We start from the raw sequence: 27839 nt of genomic DNA on the forward strand, positions 1-27839 counted from the left end.
TCAAAGACTTAGTATGAAAAAGAGAATATAAAACGTCTCATTCATAATTTCTCACATTAATTCTATGTTGCCATGGTAATATTTTGGATCTGTTGGGTTAAATGAAATATATTATTAAAATTAATTTCACCTGGTTTTATTTACTTTTTAAAAATGTGGTTGCTAGTAAATTTTAAGTGACCTGTGTGGTTTATAATATTATAGTTCTGTTTGGCAGTGCTGGTCTAGAATTCTAGTTCCAGATCAGCTTCTAAGAATATTAATAGGGGAAATGCAGAGATTCACTAAGTTTAAATGGGTTGCTTGACTGCCGGGGGCTTCTCAGAGCTGATGATCTGCTGGTCAGTCCTCAAGTAGGGCACAACAGCCTGCAGCTGTTTTTATTTTTATTTTTAAACAGCTTTAATTTTATTTATAAAACAGTTTTATTTTTAAACAGCTTTAATCAGGTGTAATTGACATACAGTAAACTACACATATTTAAATTGCACAGTGTGACATACATTTTGACGTAAACGTACGGTTGAAGAAACCACCACAGAATCAACACAGTGAACAGATCCATCAGCCCAAGATGTTTCTTTGTGCCCCTTGGTAATCCTCCCCAGGCCCCTCTGATCTGCTTTCCGTCCCTCTAGATGAGTTTGTAATTTTTATAGTTTTGTATACATGGAATCAGACGGCATAGACCCTTTTTCGTCTGGCTTCTTTGACGCGGCATAATTATTTTGAAATTCATCCGTTCTGTTATGGCTGCCATAGTTCATTCCTTTTTATTGCTGAGTAGTATTCCATCGCCCCATGCTCGGTTTGATTATAGAATTTTTTTTTTTAAGTTAGGTCTGTTGAAGTATAATTTACACATGATAAAGTTTACCCATTTGCAGTGTACCTTTCTGTGTGTTTTGACACATGCACTGTCCCCTGGATACCGGAGTCGAGACACAGCTCGTGTCCGTCACTCCAGGAAGCCCCACCCACACCTGCCCTCACCTCAGCCGCACCCAGCGACCAGTTGTCCACCCCCGTAGTTCTGTCTCTTCAAGCATGGCATATAAATAAGTGCTTTTGAGATGGATCCCTGTTGCTATGTGTATCAGCAGTTCATCGAATCCTTCACTTTTATTTAATTTGATCCCCCCCGCTCCGGCCCCCCAGAGAGCCTTGTAGGTCTAGGGTTGTGAGGACAGACCTTGGGGAAACTCCGGTGTCTGTCCAGGGCCGTGTTTCAGGCCCTCGTTGCTGCCCTCGGCCCGTTCTGGCGTCCCCTTTGTGGCAGCTTTTCCTTCTACCCTCCCCAGCTTGGCTCTTGGTCAGTGAGCTGCTGCTTTTTTTCTACAGAGCTTTTCCGAGCCAAGTCATCAGGGCAGCAGTGATGCGGCTGATGGATTTCCTCAAAGAAAGCTGTTGTTTCCCAGATAGGAGGGTCAGGTGACTAAGTGCACATGGGGCCTCAGAGGGTAACTGGGCTGTGACCAAATGACAGGATGCTGGCAGGTATCCTGGTAGCTGAGAACAGGGGGTGCAGCAGGAGTGGCTGCTTATCTGACTGGATGTTGAAATTAGCGTTTCACAGATCGAGGGATACGTCTTCTGGGGGCAGGAGACACAGTGGCGTGTGTGCCCTTGTGGGACAGTTCAGGGTTTAGGATGTCTAGGAGAGAAATAGGTGGATAGAACCTCCTGGTGCATTGTAAGGGTTGCAGGTCAAAAAGAAGATTTAGGAGAGATGTGTGAAAAGGAATCAAGGTGCTGGTTCCCATAGGATCGCACATCTTCTGGGCCGCTTCCAGGGCTGGGGTGGGGAGGTTCCTGGGGAGGGGCCGTGCTCTCATCCCTTCCTCTTTCCCCTCCTTATTCTGTTGGTGCCACGGCCCATGGTGTTCCCATGGTGGGTTTTGGTGTGCCTGCTGTTGTCAGGATGGCCATGCCGGTGCCCTGTGTGATTTCGTGTCCTCCTCTCCGTTTAGACCAGTTAAAGGCCCTGCAGAAGAATTACGGCAGGCTGCAGCAGGATGTCCTTCAGTTTCAGAAGAACCAGACCAACCTGGAGAGGAAGTTCTCCTACGACCTGTAAGTGTGTCCACATCAAGTGTGTGCCACTCGGGAGGCTGACGTGTTTTAAGCGGAGGGTGGTGGACGGGGTGCAGCATAGTCTCCACTGGCCTTTTCTGTTATAGAGCATATAGGTCTTGAGGAAAAGGTTCAGTCCCTTTTAGGAGTCATGTCCTTTAGACATAATGCATTTTATTTTTTAAGTGTCAGCAGTGCTTCGGAAAGCCCTGGAGAAGTGTTAGCCAGTGGGCTCCTCATTACAAGAGGGCAGTTCTCCTTAGCAAGAAATGACTTAACTCAATATACCTTAAAATATGTAACTGAGAACTCTATAAAGCACAGGTGTGCTGGTTAAATCAATAATCTAAAGCCTTTAAAAATGTGTTCCAAAAGTGCTCAGAAGTGACCTAAGTCAAACTCATAGACTAAAAGGAGTTTGGTATAATATTACTATAATGTATCACTGGGTGTTGGCATTGTGGGCATTTTGTTTTCTTGAGACTTTTAAGTGTCTTTCCAAACTTTTGCAGTGAGAATGGAGTACTTTTATTTTTTTTTAGCTTTACTGAAGTATGATTGACAAATAATCATTGCATGTATTTAAGGCATAAAAACATGATGTTTTGATATACCTATACATTGTGAAATGATACCCCCAACCAAGCTAATTAACCATCCATAGGCTCCCATCTTTACCTTTTTTGTGTCTATGGTGAGAACACTTGAGATCCCCTCTCTTAGCAAATTGCAAGTATAAAACACATTATTATTAACTGTAGTCACCATGCTGTACATTAGATCTCTAGCGTATGGTGAGGACAATCTGTTTTAAGCTGATGACTTTAGTCACATACAAAAACTCTACACGTTACATATCAGAGTCCTTCTGTGGTCAAAACAAAGCAATAAACTTTTTAAAAGTTTGGCTAAACCCATTAGTAAGATAGTAAAAACCAGTTTAGAGGGTAGCAAGTAATGTTGTAGTCCATGTATTTTTCTCCCATTTTCTTCATAGCAACAGTATAACTCAAGCACAGGAACTTTGGGATTCTGAGACAACCAGCTCCCCAACTCCACCCTCTTTTTTCTTTGACTTCTATTTAGTCCATGTCCAAGTTCATACAGAGTTTTTACATAATTGCAGTTGCCATTAAAATTTTTAATCATTTTTTTACTTTCTTGCATTATGTGTATTTAAAAATCCATTTTGTTTCCAAATATTAAATACTGCATAATGTGGAGGTACCAAATTCAATTCACCATTTCCCAGTTGGAAAATTAGGTTAATTCTAAGTTTTGGTTATTGTACATTGGCCTGACATCAATACAGATAACTTTTAAAAGTTATTATTTTGGATTATTTCCTTCTAAAAAAGACTGGATTGTAGGTTTAGTGTGTCAGTTGGTATAAATCGCCAAATTGCCTTCTGAAAGGATTTTAGCCATCTGGTCAACACCTCCTCATAAGGATTCTGATGTCCTTCCACTCACCATAATATCTTTCTGATCACTTTAAAACTAAATACTCCTAAAACCAGGAAGCCTCAAATACATAAATATGCAAAGGACACGTGCAGACAATGCAAAGGAAATGTCATTAGAAAACATGCATATGGAACCTTGTCCAGCTAGGCCAGTGGCTCTCAGTGGGTGGCAGTTTTGCTACCAGGAGACCTTGGGCAAGGTCCCAAGACATTTTTGGTTGTCACAACTCAGAGGAGGTGTTACTGGCATATCGTGGGTAGAGGACAGAGATGCTGCTACATCCTGCAAAGCACAGGGCTGCTCCCACAACAGAGTGTTTATCTGGCCCAGGGCACCAACAGTGCCCAGTTGAGAAACCGAGTTAGGCTGGTAGTCACTGGAAAGCATTCAGACCAAAGGGAAGTGCTCCAGTCTTCTTATTCATCCTTGAAAGATACCTTAACACACATGTGTCCCTTCCATTGACTGAAATACAAGAAGCCGTAAATGGCCTCACTTGATAAATGCTGACCCAGAAGATTTTGACCTAGCTGGAAATCAGCCAGGACCCAGTGACAAGGAGGGCAGCTCTGCTCCCATATAGGAGTGTTCAGACAGGCAGTGAGCAGAATACTCCAACCTGGTGGCCATGCGTGCAGGATGCACTCTTTTTCTCTCAGGAAGTTGATAGGTGAATTGAAAAAGCTGACTGACTGCATCTGTTTTACTAGTTGTGCCCCAAACCTTGTCCCAGATAGAGGATGCTTCCCATCCTATATCTGATGTGTATCAAATGTCGAAAGCTGGAATGAGTTAGGTTTTCTTAACTTTCTCTGGTTACAGACCCTTTCTGAGAATTCGATGAAAGGTGTAGACGCCTTGTTAGCAGTTTTATAAATGGATGTATACACAGAGTTGCATGTTCAGTTTGAGGGACCGCTGAAGCATACCTGCATGCCCTCTTCGTTATGTTTCCTTAGGCTCCTCGCGGCTGCGACAGTTTCTTAAGCTTTACTTACTTTTTATGGTCTGGATTATTTTTTATTAGTTTTGAGGAGTACTGGTCAGGTATTTTGTAGAATGTCCTTCAGTTGGGATTTATCAGATATTTTTCTCGTGGTGAAACTGGGGCAGCACATTTTTGAGAGGAAGGTCACAGAGGTAAAGTGCTATTCTCATGGCTTCACATCCAGCGTATGTGCTATCAGGATGACTTATCACTGTTGATCACCTGATTGAGGTAATGTTTATCAGGTTTTTGCACTATAAAGTTACTCAGTTTTTTTCTCCCTTTATGCTATCATCTTTGGAAGAAATTCCCTGTGCTTAGGCTGCTTAGGCTGCACTTAAAGATTGTGAAGTTATGCTCCACTTCCCCAAGGATGGAGCGTCTGCACAGATTATTTGGAGTTTTCCTGCACAGGAGATTTGACGACTCTTCTTATCTGTCTAATTATTTATATCAGTATGGATTCATGCATATTTTGGGTTAGAATCTAATACTGTCTTATTTATTTTTTCTTTTGCTTACATGTTTTCCAGCTTTTGCCATTGGGAACTCTTTCAGTTGATTCCTTTATCCAGTTGACATATCCCTGATATTGTGGGTTTGGTCCCCCGCCGCTTTTAAAATTACTTTTTTATACTCTGGCACCAAAAGATGCTCCAGACTCATTTTCATGTATTTCCCGTCCCAGTCCTAGAATCAACCAATCAACCATTTCTCCAAGGAGCCCTTGTTCTTTTTATTGGAGAATGGTATTAGAAACCAAGATCTGGATACTAGGTGTGTTTGTTACTACTAGGGTGTCATTGCTGCTAGGCTCTCTCAGATGACAGAGCAAGAGATATATGTGTGTGTATACTAACTCGTGTTATATATAGATACTGATAAATATTTCTATATGTATTCATCTGTATCTAAATTAAACCAAACATGAATTTGTACTGCTGTCCCCAACTCTAATCCGTTTACGTTAACATAATAGTATGTAATTGGTTATGTTCTCAACGTGGGACGCTATTCCATTATTTTATCAATGTTTTGTGACTCAGAACAGTTTTTTAAATTTATTTTCTTTTACTTTTTTGGCTGCGTTGGTTCTTAGTTGCAGCATGTGGGATCTTCGTTGAGGCATGGGGGATCTTTCATTGCAGCGTGGGCTCTTTGTTGTGGTGCGCAGGCTTCTCTCTAGTTGTGGCATGTGGATTTTCTCTCTCTAGTTGCGGCGCGCAGGCTCCAGGGCACATGGGCTCTCTTGTTGAGGCGCGTGGGCTTAGTTGCCCTATGGCATGTGGGATCTTAGTTCCCTGACCAGGGATCGAACCTGCGTCCCCTGCATTGGAAGGTGGATTCTTTACCACTGGACCAGGGAAGTCACTGTGACTCAAAACATTTTGAAACTGCCTGTGGCAAAGACCGGTCAATGCTTATCCAAATCCATTCATCTTTTTGCCCAGCAAAACTATTGGGCAAATTCCTTGCAGTTAGGTATGGCCAAGTGACTTAAGTTCTGGCCAGTGGGGAAAGGAAATCATGGGGTGGGACTTACAGGAACGCTTCTGAGAATAAGGACAGTCCACTGCACATCCCTTTCCTTTACCTTTTCTCCTCCCTCCTTCCTGCTGCCTGGGCTTCACACAAGATGGCTGGACCACTCGCAGCTATCCTGGGTCATGAGGTAATCATGGGGATAGAAACCAATGTTAGGATATTGAAACAGCAAGAGAAGCCTGAATTTTTGATGACTCAGAGCTGCCATACTAACCCTGGATTTCTTTTATGTGAGGAAAAATAAACTGCTATTTTTTGGCCTTTTTGTTTCACCTAGCCAAACCTGATGCTAACTTATATACTTTTTGAAAGTGCCTTTAAATATTGTTGTTTCTTAAACTAGATCATTTTCATCAATGCTCATCTGTTACCTCCAAAAAAGACTTCTCAGGAAAGGCCATTTAGATTGAGTCCTAAACAATAAAGAGCAGAGAAAGGAGATTAGGAGATGTTAGGAAAAGAGAACCTGGGGAGCCCAGAGTGATCTGGGCAAGGCAGATAGTATCATACGGTCACGGTGGGAGTGAGTACGAGTAGTATCTTGAGGATGGGCGTGAAAGTGACTAGTTACGTGGACCTTGCTGGGAAAATCTTCTCTTTCACAGATTCTGATGATGTGAATGTTAGGTCTTTTGGAATAGTCACACAGGTCCATGAAGCTGTGTCCTCTCTCTTTCCCCTGTCTGTTTTCTCTCTGTGTTTAGATTGGGTAATGTCTATTGTTCTGCCTTCCAGTTCGTTGATTCTTTCCTTCTCTGAGTTTAAAAATGTTGGTTATTGCATTAAATTTCCATTTGGTTCTTCTTTATATCTTCCCTTTCTTCGCTGAGACTTAGTTTTTCATTTCTGTCAAGCATGTTTTAATTACCCATTGAAACATTTTTCTGGTGGCTGCTTTAAAGTCTTTGTCAGATCATCTTAACTTCTCTGTCACGTTGATTTGGTGTCTGTTGATTGTCTCTTTTTGTTCAATTTAAGATCTTCCTGGTTCTTCATATGATGAATAATCTTTGATTGAAACCTCTGGGCAGTGGTGGTGAAAGCCCTGGCTCTTCATTGACATCCTCTGACGCCACCACCTGGGGAGAGGGAGGGGGACCTCATTAGTGTCAGATGGGGATGGAAATGCAGGCTTCCCATGTAATCTCCAGTGACACCACTGTGTTGTTCTAGATCCTAAGGTCCCTAGCCAGTCTGCCTTCATCTCTCCATCTTTCAGAGTCTTCTTATGTTTGTTTTATTTATTTATTGTTTTAAATGTTTAATTCTCATGGCAGACAATGTTAGTCACCTACCCCACCTACTTCCTCTTTTTTTTTTTTTTTTTTGCTGCACCATACGGCATGTGGGATCTTAAATCCCAGACCAGGGATTGATCCTGCACCCCCTGCATTGCATTGGAAGTGCGGAGTCTTAACCAGTGGACCACCAGGGAAGTCCCTGTTTGTTTAAAATGTAATGTCCAGAGTTCTAGTTGTGCTTAGTGGAGGAAGAGTGAAAAATACATCTACCCCATCTTGCCGGAGTAGAAGTCCAATTCAGATTGGACACTACCCAGAGGTAGCACAAACCCCACGTTATGGGGCTCAGTCCCACAAGACTGCCCCTGCTCTGGACGCTAGTCAGAAGTTCTCGGTGGCCCCAGACCAACTGTTCTTTCTGCCTGGGTAGCTACAAATTCAGGCCTTTCCCACCCCCCTCAGAAGCAGTAATTCTCTAGAACTCAGGAAAGTCCTAAACTTACAATTACAGTTTTATTATAAAGCATACAACTCAGGAATAGCTAAATGGTAGAGACTCGTAAGGCAAGGTCTGGGGTGGAGGTTGGGGGCAGGCAGGAACTTCTGTGGGAGGTGGGGTGCCACCTTTCTGGTTCACAGATACGTTCACCAAACAGGAAGCTCGCCAAGTCTCATAGTCCAGGATGTTTATCTGAGGCTTTATTAGCGTGACTGATTGAGTGGCTGGCCACGTGTTTGAACTCAATCTCTAGTCTCTCCCTGCTTCCTGAAAAATGGGGCTGTAAGTTCCAGCCCTCTAATCATATGGTTGGTTCCCCTGGCTGCCAGCCCCCATCCTAAAGCTATGTTGGCTCCTCCCAGTAAGTCAACTCATTAGCATAAACTCAGGTGTGGTCTGCAGGGGCCCATTATGTATAACAGAAGACACTCCTGTTACTCAGGAAATTCCAAGTGTTTTAGGAGCTCTGTGCAATACTTGGGGACAAAGACCACATTTTTTTTTTTTTTATTATGCCACAGATTATATTTTAAAAATTTGATTTTTCTCACCAGTGAAGTTCACTTATTTTACAACAGTGTGACATATTTTTTTGTAACTTTCAGTTAACTCCAGTTTTCTTGTCATTTAATAACTGAAAACACATTTGTTGCCCTGCCTGTGTCCTCTTCAGATAAAGTGCGGGAAGCAGGAAAGAGATGAGTTGTGTCTCATGGGGAAGTGGATTCCACTGTCAGAGCAGGGACGGACTTGCTATATAGACGCATCTCTAAATAGCTGTCCTTTCATTTGCTTGCTTTCACCTTCACAGGAACCAGTGCATCAATCAGATGAAAGAGGTGAAGGAGCAGTGTGAAGAGCGAATAGAAGAAGTCACCAAAAAGGGAAATGAGGCTGTAGCTTCCAGAGACCTGAGTGAACAAAAGGACCAAAGCCAGCAGGTAATCCTGGCTTTTTTCTGCCGAGGATCTCCCAAAGGTCTTCCTACCCTCTCTTCAGGCATTTCCTTCCTTCATGTGCTCTCTGACTCGCTCTAGTTCCCTGACACACGACAGCCTGGTCCCGGGACGCAGGGTCTCTGGCGGAGCATGCTGGCCTCCAGACCTGGTCCCCGTGCTCCGGGCCGTAAGGCGATTGCTTCATTTAAAGCTCACAGCCACCCTGGGAGTTGTTGTTGTTGTTTTCTTGTTTGGAGGGCTCTGAGGCCCATGGAGGCAGTTAGAAACTGTCCCAAGGTCACAGAACCCGGTCAGTGATGGAGCTGATCAGAGCGCGTGCTATCAGGCTACTCGTGAAAGCACAGCCCATGAAAATGCTGCTCACAGCCTTCTGGGGATCTTGGTTTGTTTTAAATACAGCACTTTTATTGAGATATAGTTCACCTACCATATAGTTCACCTATATAGTATTTATAATTCAGTGGGTTTCAGTGTATTCACAAAGTTGTGCAGTCATCATCACATTCAATTTCAGAACATTTTCGTTACCCCAAAAGAAATCCCATACCCATTAGCTCACTCCCCTTTTACCCCCAGTCTCTGGAGCCTGAGACAACCTCTGATCTATTTTCTCTGCAGATTTGCCTTATCTGGATATTTCATATCAATGGAATCATACTGGTTTTCACATAGCATAATGCTTTCAGGATTCCTCCATGTTGTAGCATGTATGAGTACTTCCTTTTTATGGCTGAATAATATTCCATTGTATGACTATACCACATTTTGTTTATTCATTGGTCAGTTGATGGGCATTTGGGTTATTTCACTTTTTGGCTACTGTGAATAATGCTGCTGTGAACATTCATGCACACATTTTTGTGTGAATGTAAGCTTTCATTTCTCTTAGTTATACTGTATACCTAGGAGTAGCATTGCTGGGTCGTATGGTAACTCAACTCTCCTTAATGTATTGAGAAACTGCCATACTGTTTCTGAAAGTGATCGTACTCTTTACATACCTACCAGCAGTTTATGAGGGTACCAGTTTCTTTACATCCTTGCCAACTCTTGTTATTATCCGTCTTTTTCACCATAACCATCCTAGTAGGTGTGCATTGGTATCTCATTGTGGTTTTGATTTGCATTTCCCTAATAACTGATGATTTTGAGCATCTTTTCATGTGCTGTATTGGCTGTTGGTATATCCTCTTTGGAGAAATGTCTGTTTGTATCCTTTGTCCATTTTGAAATTGAGTTATTTTTATTATTTAGTTGTAAGAGTTCTTTATATATTCATATAAAGATATTAGTTATATGATTTGCACATATTTTTTCCCATTCTTTGAGTTGTCTTTTCACTTTCTTGTGTTCATTGAAGCACAAAAATGTTTTTAATTTTCATTATGTCTAGTTTATTTTTTCTTTTGTTGCTTTCTTTTGTTGCTTGTTCTGTTGGTATCATGTCTAAAACCGCTTTGCCTAATCCAGCATCCTGAAGATTTATTCCTGTATTTTCTTCTGAGACTTTTATACTCGTTAGTATTTAGTTCTTACATTTAGTCCTGTGATTCATTTTGAGTTAATTTAATTTTTGTATATGGTGTGAGCTAATGGTCCAACTTTATTATTTTGTATGTGGATATCCAGTTGTCTCAACACCATTTGTTGAAAAAAAAACAAACACTATTCTTTTCCCCACCGAGTTGCCTTGGCATCCTTGTCAAAAAATCAGTTTACTGTAAATATGAGGGTTTATTTTTAGACTCTCGGTTCTGTTCTGTTGATCTCTTTTTCTGTCCTTATGTCCATACTACACAGTCTTGATTACTGTATCTTTGTAGTAAGCTTTGAAATCAGCAGCTTTAACTGCTCCAACTTTGTTCTTCTTTTTCAAAATTGTTTTGGCTATTCTGCACTGGTTGACTTTCTGTATGGATTTTTGGATCCGCTTGTCAATGTCCTCAACAAAGCCAGGTGGGATTTTGACAGAGATTACATTGTCTGTACGTCAGTTTGGGAAACGTTGCCATCTTAACAACATCCAGTCTTCTGTTGTGTGAATGTGGGATGTCTTTCCACTTAAGTCCTTTAAAAGTCTTTTTGAATAATATTTTTTAATTTTCAGAAGTCTTGCACTTCTTTTGTACAATTTATTTCTAAGTATTTTTTGATGCTGTTATAAATGGAATTGTTTTCTTAATTTCATTTTCGAACTGCTTATTGCTAGTGTGTAGAAATACAATTCATTTTTTATATTGATCTTGTATCTTTCAACCTTGCTGAACTTGTTTATTAGTTTGAATAGTATTTTTTTGATTCCTCAGAATTTTCTGTATTAAGATTATGTCATCTAAAAATAGTTTTACATCTTCCTTTCCGATCTGGATGCCTTTTATTCCTTCTTATTGCTTAATATCCCTGGCTAGACCTCCAGTATAACGTTAAATAGAAGTGGTGAGGATAGACATCTTTGTCTTGTCCTTGATCACAGAGGGAAAGCATTAAGTCTTTCACCATTAAGTCTGATGTTAGCTGTGCAGGCATACCTCGTTTTATTGTGCTTCACAGATATTTGTATTTTTTTACAAATTGAAGGGTTGTGGTAACCCGGTGTTGAGCAAATAATATTGGCTCCATGTTTTCCAGTTTGCTCACTTCATGTCTCTGTGTCACATTTTGGTAATTCTCACAATATTTCAACCTTTTTCATTATTACATTTGTTACGGTGATCTGTGATCAGGGGTCTTTGATGTTACTATTGTAACTGTTTTGGCCTTTTTTAAGCAATAAAGTATTTTTTAATTAAGGTAGTACATTTTTTGGACATAATGCTATTGCATACTTAATAAACTACAGTATAGTGTAAACATAACTTTTATAGGCACTGGGAAACCAAAAAATTGGCGTTACTTGCTTTATTGCGATATTCACTTTATTGCAGTGGTCTGGAACCAAACCTGCGATGTCTTCAAGGTATGCCTATATATTTTTCATAGATGCACATTATCAAGTTGAGGTAGTTCCCCTCTATTCTTAATTTGTTGAGTGTTTTTATCAAGAAGAGCTGTTGGATTTTGCCATTGTTTTTTCTGCATTGAGATGATCATGTGTTTTTGTCCTTTATGCTATTGACATGGTATTAACATTAATTGATTTTTAGATGTTAAACTAACCTTGCATTGCTGGGAGAAATCCTACTTGGCCATGGTGTATAATCCTTTTGTATGTTGCTTGATTTGATTTGCTAGAACTTTGTTGATGATTTGGGGGTCTATATTCATATTAGGTCTATAGTTTTCTTGGAATGTCTTTCTCTGGCTTTGGTATGAGGGTAATTACTGGGCTCATAGAATGAGTTGGGAAGTATTCTTTCCTCTTCCTGTTTTTTGGAAGAGTTTGTGAAGATTTAGAATTAAATGTTTGGTAGAATCCACCAGTGAAGCCATCTGGAACTGGGCTTCTGGGGAGTGGGGATTTTTACATTACTACTTCAGTCTCTTGTGTTATAAGTCTGCTCAGATTTTCTACTTCTTCTTGAATCCGTTTTGGTAGTGTGTGTCTTCCTAGGAACTTGTCTGTTTCAGCTAAGTTATCAAACTTGTTGGCAAACAATTGTTCTTAGTATTTCCTTATAATAAAACTTTTTTATTTGTGTAAGGTTGGTAGTGTTATCCTCTTTCATTTTTGATTATAGTAATTTGAGTTTTTTTTATTCTCAGTTCATCTAGCTAAAGCATTGTCAATTTCTTTCATCTTTCAAAGAACTTTTGGTTTCATTGATTTTCTTTATTTTCTTTTCCATAAGTCATTAATTCCTGATCTAATCTTTATTATGTGCTTCCTTGCTTTAGGTTCAGTTTGCTCTCCTTTTTCAAGTATCTTAAGGTGAGAGATTAGGTTATTAATTTGAGATATATCTTTTTCCTTAGATAGGCCTGTAAATGTCCCTCTTAGTACTGCTTTAACTGCCTTCCAGAAGTTTGATGTGTTGTGTTTTTCATTTTTCTCTAAGGTATTTTCTAATTTTCCTTGTGATTTCTTTGGCCCATTGGTTATTTAGGAGTATGTTATCTAATTTCCACATATTTGTGAATTTCTCAAAAAATTTCATTCCTGTCATTGATTTATAATTTCATTCCGTGGTGACTGGAGACCATACATTGTATGATTTCAACACTTAAAACCTGTTGAGGTTTGTTTTGTGGCCTAGCCTCTGTCTGTCCTGGAGAAGAATGTATTTTGCTCTCGTTGGGTTGGGTGCTCTGCAGGTGACTGTTCAGGTGGTTTGTCATGTTGTTCAAGTCCTCTCTTGCCTTATTGATCTTCTGCTTGTTAATACCTTATTAAAAGGTTTTTCTGGGAGATGTGGACCCAGCCTCAGATCTTCTGCTTTATGCCGGGTGGTAGGGCATGACCGGGGTAGAGTATGGCATTTCTCAGGGTTTCCATGTTCGTATTCATCAGAAGGACGTAGTGGGTCCATTGCATTGCTCAGCGTTGTTGAAGGTTTATGGTCATGGAGCCCCTGGCTGCCTGTGCTCCTGTTTCAGCTCCAAGCCCCCAGTGAGCCCCAGCCCAGGCCGCAGGAAGCAGGCCTGCCCCAGGCAGAGGTGCCACAAGCAAGAGGGAACATGCCCAGCAACAGCGAGCCCCAGACACCAGTCCCCAGTTCTGAGGCGGCTTTGGATTTGAAGAAACAAGGCGAGAAAGGTAAGTGAAGCTTGGCAATGACGCGTTTAAGCCCTCTTCAGGGTCCCGTGCCAATAGAAAGCATAGCAGCGGGTCATGCCCTCCAGTCCACACAGATACACAGGGCAGAGTGTGCTGCTGGCGGCCGGTGGGGACTCGGTAACGGGGCTGCAGGTGGCAGGTGAGTGTCTCTCTGGCACCTGGACTTGGGGCCACGGGCTTTTTCTCTGCCTTACTGATGTCTCACACTGTAAACTAAGTGCCTAGTTCTTTGGCAGCTCTGTAAAGGAAGGTCCAGGCAGAGCCTTTATTCAGGACAGTGGTGGGACTGTGGGATTAAGGGGACGTGGCTGAGTCCTAGGCAGCTGTCGTTGGCTCCCAAGCACTCGTCTTAAATAGGACGATCAGGTAACCTCAGCAGTGCAGCCTCCTCCACTTGCAGGGTGTCTCTGTGAGCCAGATCACTTAGTCTGAATTTTTTTTCTAAGACATTTCCTCTTCCTGGTGGTTCTGAAGATGAGCTGCGGGCATAGAGAGGCCTGGAGTCTGCTGAGGCCACAAAAGAAATGATCCACCTGCCCCATCGGTCCACAGTCCTTGGGAAGGCTCTGGGAATTGAGTGATACGAGGGTTTCTGGTTTTGTCTTAATTGCTAGTGAGGTCACAGCTAACTATGTTCTGTGCACAGAGGGAACCAAGGAGATTCAGGTCGTCAGCAAGGAGGAGCTTCAGAGGGACGGCCTGGGGCTGTCGAAGGAGCCGGGGCGAGAGCAGAATGCGGAAGAAGACAGACGTGTGGGCGGAAAAGGCCGTGGAGAACCCGGAGAACTGGGCCAAACCCCACAGGTGCCAGCTGCCCTGTTGGCAAGCCAGGAGAATCAGGAGATGGAGAGCCCTGAGCGGGACCAGCTCGTCATCCCCGACGGGCAAGAGGAGGAGCGGGATGCCGACGAGGAAGGTGGGTGAGATTGTCCACCCGGCACCCGCGTCCTCAGCCTCCTTCCTGACGCGGGATGGGCAGCCATGAAGATTCCCAAACAGCAGGTCACCGTTTGGTGGTTCGTTTTGTCTGTTTTGTATGCGCTGTCCAGCAGGAGGCAGGACAGAAGAGCCGTCACTCCCAGCACTTGGAACTTTTAGAAATAATATTCACAGGGAGCCTAGGGGGCTTTCCAGGTGGAAGACCTTGGGATGGGAGCTGAGCATCGAGCACACATAGGTCTCCTGCCAGGTGGACCCCGCGCCTCACCTTTGTTGCTGCACTTCCTCATGCGGCATCACCAGCGGTGTCTGGCGAGCAGATGGAGGAAGGAGGGACAGAAGGATTGGCTAGACGGAGTTTCACGCACGTTTGAGCCTTGCAGAAAAGTGACGTGGGAATCCTACCTTTCTGGTTTGGTTGACTTTTCTCTTTCTTAAAGAAAAGTGTGGGAAACTAAGATTAGCAGAATATTCTGGGATGTATTTTGGTCCCTGAAAGATGGGGAAAATTTCAGTCCTAGCTAAGCCAGGAGTGCTTAGACGGAAGACACCTGTGTTCTGAGCCTGATCGAGTGACAGAAATTGGGGAATGTACTTATTTGCAGAAGTTACCCTGATTCCATTTAAATCTTAATTTTCACTCAAGCTTCTGACGAGTGTGTTCTCACAAGTTTTCAGTTAAAGAATTGGGGGGAAAAAAGAAAAAGGGAAACTCTGGTGACTGATCAGATTGGTACTCAAATTTCAGACCATTCAGTAGCTGGTCATCAAGTGTAACCGCTACCAGTAGGCCTGAGATACTGCTGGGGCTGTGTGTCACACCTTGTCCTAGGTCAGCAGTAATGGTCTGATCAGTAGAATAAAGCTACAGGGCACGCAGGCCTGGGCTTTGTTTCCACTTCAGGCGGTGAGTGCAGGGAAATAGAACTAGAGCTGCCTTTTCCAGGCATACTTTTTTTAACAAAAGATTTTATTTACCTACCTATATACAGATATAAAATGTTTACATTAAACCCTATGAGTACGTTTCTTGAATGCATTCTGTCCCGATCTTCTGTTCTGGTTGCTCTTCTCTCCAGGGATGAATGTGGTGATGAATGATCTAATTCTGTGAAAATTTTATCCTTCGGCTCACAGTAGCCACTGCATTTCCTTCTCTCGGGGCAGTGAACCATTCTAAGGAGATGGCTGCCATTAACCAGCAACCCGTAGTTTCCGAAAACAGTGGTTCCTTCCTTTAACCTTGAGTTGATTGTCTCTTTAAAAAACTGGGATTTTGGTTTGGTGAGCTAGTTACCCCGTTTCCAGCCTGGAATATAGCCCTTTATTTAGGGCCGTATTTTGTACAGATTCAGAATTGGAGTGGGGCATACAAAAGTAGAGAACTCCTGCACGGTATTCGCCCTGGAAGCAAGCACATGCGTCCCCCTCATTTCCTGAGAGGAAGCCAAAAGATCTGATTGTTAAACCAGGATTGGGACCATCCCGGTACCTGGGCTCTGGTGCTCCTATGGCATTGACAGAGAAAACGATGTAGCTTACGTTTTATGACTCTGCTAATTTTATAGGGAGAAACCAGCAAAAACCGGGAGCAGAGGATGACTACAACATGGATGAAAACGAGGCAGAATCTGAAACAGACAAGCAGGCAGCCCTTGCGGGGAATGACAGAAACGGAAATGGTAATTAACGGTGGTGGTGGGGTCATTTCATTCATTTCTGCTTTGTGGTCCTTCACTTTTGCAGTGACTGTACGCCAAATCCCAACAATAATAGTGTAAAGAATCCAGCATTAGAAGACTTTGTTTTCTTCAGAAGCCTTCGAGTGTAGGGGCAGTGGAGGGAGGTGAAGGGTTGAAAAGGCCACGACGAAGACCTGTTAGAAAGTCTGCATATATGATGTGGGGCTCAGGCCCTCAGGAATCAGTGAGGATTTGTCTTCAGTGACATTTAGGGACTTCCCAACAAAATGATAGTTCACTGCTTCGTTACTCCACAGCACCAGTTGAAAAGCCCTGATGCACGCACAGAGCTTCCAGGCAGCTGTTTATAGTAGCACTTTGTGTTATTGTTATTCTGAATTTTTGAGGAGTCCAGGACAGCTGCAGGATGATCAGATTCCAGATCTGTCTGCCTCTTGTGACTGGATTCAGGTTGAACATTTTATAGGTGCAGTTGTGTTCCTCTGGCTTCCCACCAGGAGGCACGGAATGGCAGGTTGATCCTTGGTTAAGGTGGTGCCCACCAGGTCTCTCCGTTGCAAAGGTCCATATTCCCTGTGTAATACATTGTCTAGAGGGGGATGCTTTGAAATAGTGTGGCTTTACCATCCATTGAAAACCGTTGTCTAAATAATAACTCCTCACATTTACTAACTGCCGTTCTTTAAGGACCCCCTCACCCCTGACGTGTACACATGTGAGCAGGCGTGCGCGCGCACACACACACACACACACACACTGACTCTGTCTTCCCCCCTTGTTTTAGTTATCACTGTGGACATAAGGTTTTCTTTTTTGAAATTCGTTTTTCCATCAGACTCTTGGTGTTTCTTTCTGTTTCTAAGAGCTCTTTATATGCTGGGGAGGTTGGCCTTTATCTGTGACTTAAGTTGCAAATACTGCCTGGCAGTGTGTCTTGGTTTTGCTTATGGTTTTTTGCCATGTGAAAGTTTCAAAAATTTTTGTCTTTTCTTTTACTAGATAGTGAGTCATAGTTTTCTCATCTAGACTTGAAAGGAATTCACCCATGTTTTTGTTCAGTATGCGGTCAGATTTTTCTTTTGGTTCCATTGTGAAATAAAACAGATTCACAAAACCACACATAACAAGTGAGTTTTTAGAAGGTAAACACGTTGTAACTGCCCCCTGTCTCCCTGGTCAAGAAATAGAACTTGGGGGGTCCTCCTGAGGCTCCTTCTCTGTTGCTTGTCCTGTCCCAGCACCTTCCCTCCCTGTACCAGAAATGCCTATCCTGACCTTTCCATTCGGCATTTTCTTGAATTTCTTTATGGGTTTATCACTCAAGTGGGCATCCCTGGACACCACAGTTTAGTCTTGCCCGTTTTCTTAAATTTGATATGTCTTTAAGTCTCTGAGTCTCCAGGTTCCCCCTCCATTCCTTTCTCTTTTTGTGTTTACAGTCTGTTCAAGAGCCACAGCTGTTTGACCTGGAATTTCCCACAATCTGGATAGTGTTGATTGTGTATTCATGGTTCGGTGTGGTGTATTCTTCTTTCCTCCCTATTTCCTGCAGATCACCAGCTGATACCTAGGTGGTATTTTAATTCAGCTGTTCCTATTTCATTTGTTAATTGGAATATTTTATAAATAGATGTCAGTGGTATTGTTCATATGGCATAGGCAGGATAAATGCTTCTCCTAAGCATTGGTAATTTACTGTGAAATTTACCAATTTTCATAGTAAGGAATTATTTCCTCTCATCTTCTGAAGGTGACCATTTAAAAAATATAAACTTGAGGATTTAAACCTTTCTGACAGGTTTCACTCAGTTGCACTTATTATCCTTTTTGAAGTTCACATTGTCCCATCTTCTTTGGCCAGTGGGGTCTTCCCCACTTTCATCTGAACCTTTTGGTTCTTTTGTCCCTGTCCTGCTCAGCCACTGCTTCACTCCACACAGTGCTTTTTCTCTATGAGGGGCTCTACCTAGGAAGGACCCAGAAAGGAGCCAGTTTCAGAGGGAGCCTCTACCAGCTCCTTTGTCTTTACCATGGACACTCTGTGGTCACTTGCTGTGGGAGTAGCAGAAACACTGCCACTTCCAGCTGCAGTTCTCCCACTGGCCCAGGTACTTTCTGGTGTAAACCTGTTGGCTCTTAGGGCTTCTGTCGTTCTCAGGTCCATCTGATGCTCCATTGCTTCCCTCTGTTTTCTTTCGATGCCCCTATCCTATGGGTCGCTGTCCGTGGTTTGTTTTTAACCGCTTGTATTTGGGGGGTCTGCAGGACTCCTTGTCATCTAGTTTTGTTCTAAATGTTCTCCAGTTTTTGAGTTTTTAAATTTAGTTGCTTTATGTAGGGACTCTGAGAGATTCAAAAACTACACCACTGTTTCTACCATCTTTCCAGAATCCTCCTCTGCTTTCATATTTTACATTTAGATCTGTTGAATCATTTCAGATGTATTCAGGTGGATGGCACAAGGTGTGGGTCCAATTTTCGTTTTCCAAAGGTGTTTCCAATTGGCCCAACACCATCTAATTCACCGTCTCAAAGTTAGTGATTTGAGGTGCTACCGTCATCAAACACTAAATTTTTATATGTACTTGGTCCTAATTTTTGGATTTTCTATTTTTGTTCCATTGGTTTGTCTCTTGATTTGCAGTGTACCACATTACTCTTAACAGCTTTTTAAAAAAACATATGTGGCAAGTTGAGTTCCTCTGGAAAATCCCAGCCAACATCTCTTTGAATAATCCTTCTTTTTTTTTTTTTGCGGTACGCAGGCCTCTCACTGCCGTGGCCTCTCCCATTGCGGAGCACAGGCTCCGGACACGCAGGCTCAGTGGCCATGCCTCATGGGCCCAGCCGCTCCACGGCATGTGGGATCTTCCCAGACTTTGGCACGAACCCGTGTCCCCTGCATCGGCAGGCGGACTCCCAACCACTGCGCCACCAGGGAAGCCCCTTCTTTCATTTTTGATTCCTTTTTGAATTCAGATTAGAAGTATATTAGATCTTCTCAGTCTATTTGTGTCTCTTACCCTCTTTTTCATATTTTGTATTTCTGCCTTTCTGATCTGTGTTGAGAATTATTTCCTCAGAATACCTTCCAGTTCAAAAATTTTTCCTTCAGCTATGCCTTATCTGTTCTTTTTCATTTCTAAACTTTCTACTTGGCCATTCTTTATGGGCCCTTATTCCTTGCTCATGTTTTCAAACATCTTTTATTTCTCTATCAGGGTTGTTTCATATTTTCCAATTGCAATATCTGAAAACTTTGTGGGTGTTTCTATTTTGTTTCTGCAGGCTCTCCTCGATCCCTTGTTTCCTTGTGTTTTGTGCTTCTTAACTGTGAGCTACTGCTTTCCTTGGAACTTTATCTGGGGGAAGTCTTTGAGGACTGAGTCACAGTTGTATTGGATTAGAGGTCGTTTGCCTCTGCCAGTCTCAAGGAGGGTACTACAAACTCACAACCCCTTCAATAAAGTAGATTGTCGCCTTCAGGGTTTTTTTTTTTTTTTTGGACCACATGGAAAATATGAGTTCTAAGTATATACCTGTACAATCATCTCATGCAGTTAAGAATCCCACACTCCACACACTAGGCTTTCTTTCTGTCCCCCTTTCATTGCAAGTTTATTTCCTATTACCTTTAAGCCAAGGATGTAAACCTTTGGGGTTTCAGCTTTATATAGGCATTGCCTTCTTGACTCTCCACCTTGAGGGGAGCCCTTGTCTTTAGGGCCTGTCCTCCTGCACCTTTTGAAGCTGTGAAGGGAGAAGCCCAGAGTCTACAGGCTTCAGCAGAAGTCCTCAGGGAAAAAGCTGGCATTGATGCTTATTACCTTCAGGAGTTGATACTCCCACTTCAGTTTTGGCCTCAGATTCCTCCTTTTAGTGTCATTCATAGGCAATGCATTTTAATGTTTAATTTAATTAAAAATTTTTTTCACTTTTCATTTTGAAATAATTTAGAGTTAAAAAGAAAAACTAGTAAGAATTTCCATATATCCTCCATCCAGGTCCCCCAAATGTTAACATCTTATGTAACCACAGTACAATTATCAAAATGAAGAAATTAATACTGATATAATGCTGTATCTATAGACATTATTCAAATTTCTTGAATTGTCCAACTAATATCCCTTTTCTGGTCCAAGATCTAATCCAGGATCATACATTGCACTTAGCATTGTACTTAGTGTCTTTTAACCTGGAACCTTCTGTCTTTATCATTTATATCATTGGTAATTTTTGAAGTGTTCTGGCCAGTTGTTTGGTAGAAAGCTGTTTTAACAATGCATCCTTAAAAAATATCTTTCATATTTTATCCAGCATGTCACTCACTACAGTTGGTTGTTTGGGATTTCTAAAACTGGAAGTCTTAAGTTGATTTTTAAATTATTTTCATAGACTCTTTAATTTTTTTTTTTTAATGCAAAAGATGAACACATTAGGAGTCAGAATTTTAAACAGATACAAGTTATATGTGTGACTTTGCAGTGAAGCCTTGGGATCATTCATCCCTTATACCCAGGTGTCCTTGTAAGGATTTGACCTTGTACCTGCTAAGACTTCAAACAAATTGAGGAGTTCGGCAAAGGAAAGGAGCTAAATGTTCTGTCAGCTCTTTTAAGAATTTTAAGTTGAAATCATTTTTAAATTATGTCATCAAGATAGTTTAAGACCCTGCTTGCTCCAGGGAGAATTAGAAGAAAGAGGCATTAGCTCCAACTTTATTAGAGAACTTAAAGCAGTCGTTTATTTAATAAAATTGTCAACGATTTAACGTGCAGTAGTTGTAAATGAGGATCTTGCTTTTAGGTTTTATTTGTGATGTGTCTTTTTACGTCCTTTGTGCATCAAAGGATAGAGTAAGGAGGCTGGAAGCCATGTCTAGACATCAGCTCTGTAATGAGAGCTTTGGCGTCACGAAAGCTGACCTAAGTTGCGAATGGCTTTTAGGAGGCGGTGTGCTTGCGGCTAGAGGTGCAGGAACAGAGATTCAGGCAACCCACAAGGTTCACAATCATGTAAAAAGTTCCATGAGAGTACGTTTTATATTGTCCATTTGACAGGACGTTATTTCACTCTTTCACACAATTACGGAGTTTTTAGATGGTTCAGCTATCTTGTCCTTGATTAGCAGTGCAATTCCAAATTGTAATGTTACTGTGGGAGATACAGTCCTCTTTATGACACAGATTCTAGACATTTATGTCCAATGGGACCTGCCTGGGCTGGGTTTCTCAAAATGTTTAATACTAGAACATTATGTTGTTGTTGTTTTCCTTTTTTAGTTCTTAACGCTGAAAATCAGAAAGGAGGCACAATAAATTTACGAGAACAGCGAGAAAAGAGGAATCACACACTCTGAACCAAACTGGAATCACACACTTTGTGTCAGAATTGAACAGAGATCACTACAAAATATTCATGAGGGATTGGATACTGTGAAATGTACTAAGTAAAATATCTAAAGATGATTATTGTGGAGTTTTAGTTTGTATTTACTGTGTAGGAAAATGAGATTGTCTTTGAGACACTTTTGAAGTGTCTGTATTGAGATGTCAAAATTGTCGAAATTTGTTGGCTAATAGGTATTTCATGAGAAGATCAACACCAGCAATAGAACACAGGTTCTCCTTCAAGTACGGCAGCAGTAGTTCTACTGTGGAAGTAACTTCTGACGTGAAGGAGGCCCACTGCACTTGCAGAGCTCCTTGTCCTCAGTCCCCTCTGGAGTCATTCTCTTCTCCACATGCTGTGCTGAGTGACGGGTACCAGCCCCTGTTATTTCTCCTCGGTGGGCACTGAATTTTTGGTTTATCTTCTTGTACCCACCTCTGGTTCTGACAATCAGTGGCCTAGAGCACTGAGTGTTAACACAAACATCACTAGCAACGGTGTTAAACAAGTCTAAACACAAAGGTGTTCTGTGCGATAATTTTTTAAAAGATTACTTGTATGATAACCCTTGTCATTAATGTACAAAATGCTTTTAAGTGACTTGTAATTTGAATACTTGTGATGTATACTTGCTTTGCTTAATATGTGTGGGCAAAGCAAAATCTTGTGTAACAAGTCCTTAGACTTTTGTGGATTAGACTTTTGACACATCAGGGGCCAAAGCAGAGCTGACCCTGGCTGCCTGCGGCAGAACAGTGAGGGCAGCACAGTACTGTGGGGAGAACTGCCTACTTCGCTACTAGAAGAAAAGAAGAGAAAGTTAATGTTGAAAGATATATATACATCATTACAAATTTGGAGAGATTAGAAAGTCAAGAGAAATGCAATAGTTGTTTGTGTCAGTTTACATTTAGCATGTGGTAAAGGACTATCACAAAACTGATTTAAAAATCGAAAGTTAATCTGAAAACGACTAATCATAATTTACATTAATAGTGACGTCAGGTTTGACTCGAGTTGGTTCTTAACATTTTAAGGTAAATAGACTCTTGCCGGGCTTGTGAATGACTGGCAAAGTCACACTAATGACCTTTAGTGAGGCTCTCTAAAGGGTAGGTGGGTGGTGATGCTTATTAAAATACATTTTGAATCATGGGATTCGAGATGCAGGGGCCTCAGGTCATTGGACATAACTAACTCCCTTGTTTACAGAGAAGAAACTGGGGCCCGGAGGAGTTCTGAAGCTTCTCCAGGCCAGCAGCCCGTGAGCTGGAGTGCCTGCGTCCCGGCCAGCTGTGGACTCCGGGTGCCACTGGCAGTCACCGAGGGCAGGTCCTGGTTTGCATTCAAGTTAAGATGTCCAGCTCGAATGCTGTGTGATATTCTCCTACCTAATCCCTAAGATTAAACTTTCTACCCAGAAAAGGCAACTGAAGAAGGGTATGAAAGTAGCTTTATGAATCTAAGTCCTTGTGCAGCCTCCCTCTGTGTCTTAGTCTTAGGGTTGATATTCTCTCTTGCTTAGCCTTTATTCATCTCATGTTTAATCAGTGTGCCTAGAGTTGCGGAGAAATAAAATACTGTTAGTTCAACTTTTAAAACTGCTTTCAGTTTTCCCTTCATCCCCTGTTGGATCCCTAAGGAAATCAGCTTGTAAACTGTGGATTAGGCATGGTGGTTTGCCTTATAAATTCAACCTTTCGTGGAATGAGATGTCATTGTAAATTTAAAAAACCATGATTTCATCTCCTGTACAGAGGCACCAAAGGGCCATTTGTTCAGGAGGTGTGTACTCTAGCTATTTCTTCAAGCTGTCATGCTTTATTACTGTTGACTTCCCTTAGGATCACAGACACCTCTTCCAAGGAATAATCTAGAGGTGTCACAGTTATTTAAAAAACAAACAAAACCTGTGTAATAAGCATCAAATAGATATCAGACCCCCAACCTTGGTCTTTTGGGTTCATCCAAAATTAAACCAGCAGGTAGTCCAATTTTTAATAGGTTTATATAAACTCTATTTGATTCACAACCCTCCTCTATACTCTCAGATGGTGAGCAGACAGGAGTGATGATTCATTTGATCTTTTTTCCTGCAGGAAGGACTGCAGATGAAGATTCCCTAAAGCAATTTTGGATTAGATTTCATGAATTATCTTAATCACCACACACAGTATATACCTTCGTGTGATAGAATTTGAGAAACAAACCATTATCTGTTAAGTCAGTATGCTGTCATTAAATAACTAGATTGATAACTAGCCTGATAGTTTTAATTGGTAATAGGTGGCTATCTATTCATAGTAGAACTTGGAATGGTGAAAGAAAATTGTGATTTCAGGGTCCTTTAAGGTCCAGGGGGAATTGGTCTATTCCCACTATGTATTTTAGCCTAAAAGAATATTATAAATAAATGATAATTTATAGGACACTCAACAACTTCTAACACTTGTCTTTGAAATAAGTTTGAAAACAAATATATACATTTTAAAGTTTCCATTAACTGTGGGTTATATTAACATTTTTTCACATAGTTAGCTTAGACTGAAAATGTTCATTAGTGTTAGAAAGTTGGGGAAATGGCTTATCTCGTGTATTTAAATGTTTGTATGTTTGTGTACTATTTCAGCTCAGAGGGCAACACTTAAAATGTACTAACTAAGCCACTGTTCCGTAACAGCTGGTTTGTAAAATTCTGGTAACATATACACTGAAGGATTACGCAGAAGTAGTTATCTTGCCATGCACTTAAAAAAAAACAAAGAAACAAAAATACTAAACTAAAATGCTTCTGTCCTTGTTGGTGCGCCTGTGAAACACATCTCTGGGGAAGTTACATGACTTGAAATATTCTCATCTGTAAACTATATATAAACTTAAGGTGACATTCTTATAAACCAGGACCCTAACCAAGACAAAATGCCTATTTTTAATCCACAAATGCCTATTTTTTATCCTTACTCCTTAGAATAAAATTAAATGTTCTAGGGACTTGCCTGCTGGTCCAGTGGTTAAGACTTTGCCTTCCAGTTTAGGGGGTACGGGTTCAATCCCTGGTCAGGGAGCTAAGATCCCACACGCCTCGCAGCCAAAAAACCAAAACATAAAACAGAAGCAGTATTGTAACAAATTCAATAAAGACTTTAAAAATGGTCCACATCAAAAAAAAAAAAATCTTAAAAAGAAAAAAAGTTCTAAAGTAGAACAAAAATCCCGAGTCAAGTGACATAGGCTTAATACTTCATACCCCTACAGAGATTCTAATACTGTGGGAGTGCTTGGTAAATATTTGACTATTTAAAGTCCAAGTAAATGACTGTGACTGACCAGTGTTTTGCCTTTTAGAATCTTTATAAACAGATTTAGATAAACAAGTGCCTTTTTAGAATGAATGTTAATAAACACATGGGAATTAGGATAAAAAACTCAAGGCTTATTAAGAGGTAAGCCGGAGTCTTTGTGGAAGAGCTCCTGATGTTAGAGCTTGCTTTTTACTAACTTCTCTCTCTTAAAGCTGTAATGAAGTGCAATGGAACCTCCAGTATAATGTAACATGTCTGCTTTATCCAGAAATCAAACCTTCACCTGAATGTTTTAACTCAGTCCAAAAAAGCTGCTGCATTATCAACATTTAACATCTGAGCATCATTTAAAAGAGTAGTTCTGTGACCTTAACCAGCAGTCTACAACTGCCAGTTTTTTCCCTGTGAAGGATATCTTGGTATAATAACATCCTTACTCTTGTTTTTTGAGATGGGTTCATTCAGAAGTTATTCGGGAAGTCAACAGATAACACATCTGTGGTCAAAACAGAGCACCACACTTTCCTTTAAACTTGGCTTAATGTTTGAATTCTAAACAGAGGTTGCAGGTATTTTACCTTTGCAGTAGTTTAGAAATTCAGAGTTTTACATAACTTTATGTGATCCTGGAAAAGCTGATACATTCTCTTTTTAAATAGAAGGCAATGTTAGCAGAAAAAAGTCTGAAAAAAGAAAAAACAGAAAAAAGTCTTATAGTGTAAGTGAATGCAACTTCTTCACTTCACTGGAAGCAAACTGTTTAGGGGTAAAGCTACCAGACTCCCAACTTGCCACCTCCAAGTTCCTACTTCCAAATTCCTCTGCACTCTTAGTGTCCTGTGTTCTCACCATCAAGTGTCTCTGCTATTAAAGGGAACCCCGGAGGCCTTGTTTTACCTCCTCTATTCAGTTTTCCAACAAATTGCCTCCAGGATGTCTTTTACATTTTTAAAAGATCCACATCCCGTTAATTGAGCAGGTTCTGGAACAATGAAGGCCTTTTTCTCAAGTTTATACTACAGCTGGGAAGACAGAAACAATTAACTATTTAAATTACAACTGAAAATGCTAAGCACTTTTAAAGGGTTTGGCCTAAACCAGGAGATGGAAATGCCTTCTCTGAAGATGTCACATTTCAGCTGAAACTCGAAGGATAAAGGGAAGCTATCCAAGAGAAGAGGCTTGCTGGTCAGAGGAAAAGCAACAGAGCTGCAGCTTGAGAAGCCAAGGGGAGAGGGCAGAAATGAAGTGGCCAAATTGGGCGTCGGTGGGTGAAGACTATATCATTAACCAGAGAATAGTGGATGTTTTACGATCATACCAGCTCCTCCGAGGCAATGACTCTGTCTCCGTTACTTCACCCCACTCACTCACACCTCAGCTTACTCTCCAGATTCTGCCCCACCTCTTCAAGAAAGGTCTCCCTGTTGTCGCCAGCAACCTTTTGTCAGATCCAATGGGCCCATTTTGGTCCTTATCTTAGGCCTTCCAGTTGTTTGTGGCCCTGCATTGTTTATTTTCTGGCTAAATCTCCTTTGCATGCTTTTGCGTAGCCGGAGCGGAACTCTCCTAAACTTTTCTAAACAGGGTGCTCTTTGACCAATAACTGAGGTAATGTTTTAGAAAAGTCAGAGTCTTGAAAATAGTGACATAAAAACTTTGCCAGAAGGTGGCAGGGCATGATTTTAAGGTGCTCAGTTATGTTTCATCGACCTGCTCCCCCCACCCCTGTTCCCTGGCCCACTCTTAGAACTTGGCTGTCCCAACTCTATTCCTTGGGACCAATCTCAGGCTCTTCTACAGGCTCCCTGAGCAATTGCAACCCCCAGTCCAGGCTTTAGTTTACATCTTTGCAGCCACTTAGTCCTCAGTTCATGTCTACCCAAGAATGCACCTTTCAGCTCCACACCAGACTACTTGCTGTCTTCACTAGGATGTCTTTCAACGACATCTCAACAGGGAATTCCCTGGTGGTCCAGTGGTTAGGACTCCACGCTTCTACTGCTGGGGGGCCTGGGTTTAACCCCTGGTTGGGGAACTAAAATATCGCAAGCCACGCAGCCGGAAGAAAAAAAAAAAAGACATCTCAGCATCTAAAACAATCTTCATCCCCAAACCTTGTCTCCTATTTTGCCTATATAAGCAGTGGCACCACTCCATCTAGTTATCAAAGCCATAAAACCTACAAATCATCACCCTTGATTCCCACAGACTCACCCAATCATTACCAAGTCCTGTACCTCCTTTATCTTTTGATTCTATTCACTTTCCTCTATTCCCTCTGCCACTACCTTAATTAAGACCAGCCATCATTTCCTCTCACCAAAGGAGCTTCCCTGCCTACAGCCTTGTCCCCTTTTGAACCAGCAGTCTTGAGCAAGCAGATCTGATTTGATCCTTTTGTTTCCCCGAATCAAACCTTTTAGTGGTATCCACCAACATCAGACAGTCAAATTCATTCACCTGGCTTCCCAGGTTCTGGAGGACCTGGCCTCCCCTTACTTCTCAAGCGCATCCCTCCAGTCCCTTGTCCTGCTCTATACTTTAGTCAAACTGCCACCTTCTCATCTCAGGCTTGTGCACATCTGTGTCCCAGTCTAGGACCCCTTTAACAGCTCATGCCTCTTAACCTTTGGGACCCAGATGAGATGGAGACTTTCTCCGTAAATCTTTTATGTAAGGTGGTTCTCCTACACCAGCATACTGCGTTTCCCCAGGATAAAGACCTGTCTGCTTTTCTGCATTCTTAAGGTTGTTAGATCTGTGAGGGGAGAGGCGGTCTTATTTACCCCATCATTTTTTTTAGCACCTCGAATGGCAGATATTTTAAAAGTTCTAAAAAATGTAACTTTCAGCTTTTCTGATTAGAAACCTGCAGTTAAAACTTAGGAACAATCTGCTCTTAAGAAGACCCACTCCTGAAAAAACAGCCTTAGGTGCTCTCTAATTAGGCAGAACACTTGCTCAGTAACCTTCATTTACATTAGCTGACCTAATTAGACATCATTTAAAAAATGC

The 27839-nt window shown here is 41.6% G+C and overlaps 1 protein-coding gene across 2 annotated transcripts in view; it reads left to right on the forward strand.

Moving 5' to 3' along the window:
* GOLM1 (golgi membrane protein 1) overlaps positions 1 to 24508 on the forward strand; it is a 56553-nt gene extending 32045 nt beyond the window's left edge. For both annotated transcript variants that reach the window (XM_033857879.2, XM_073806001.1), the window contains 6 exons: positions 1971 to 2073; positions 8625 to 8754; positions 13306 to 13465; positions 14133 to 14402; positions 15994 to 16107; positions 21411 to 24508. In XM_033857879.2, the coding sequence (XP_033713770.1) occupies positions 1971 to 2073; positions 8625 to 8754; positions 13306 to 13465; positions 14133 to 14402; positions 15994 to 16107; positions 21411 to 21487 (854 nt within the window). In that variant the 3' untranslated portion in view covers positions 21488 to 24508. The remainder of the gene's footprint in view (positions 1 to 1970; positions 2074 to 8624; positions 8755 to 13305; positions 13466 to 14132; positions 14403 to 15993; positions 16108 to 21410) is intronic.
* The last annotated feature ends 3331 nt before the right edge of the window (positions 24509 to 27839 follow it).

This window comes from Tursiops truncatus, chromosome 6 (genome assembly GCF_011762595.2).
Source record: "Tursiops truncatus isolate mTurTru1 chromosome 6, mTurTru1.mat.Y, whole genome shotgun sequence".
Classification (NCBI taxonomy): domain Eukaryota; kingdom Metazoa; phylum Chordata; class Mammalia; order Artiodactyla; family Delphinidae; genus Tursiops; species Tursiops truncatus.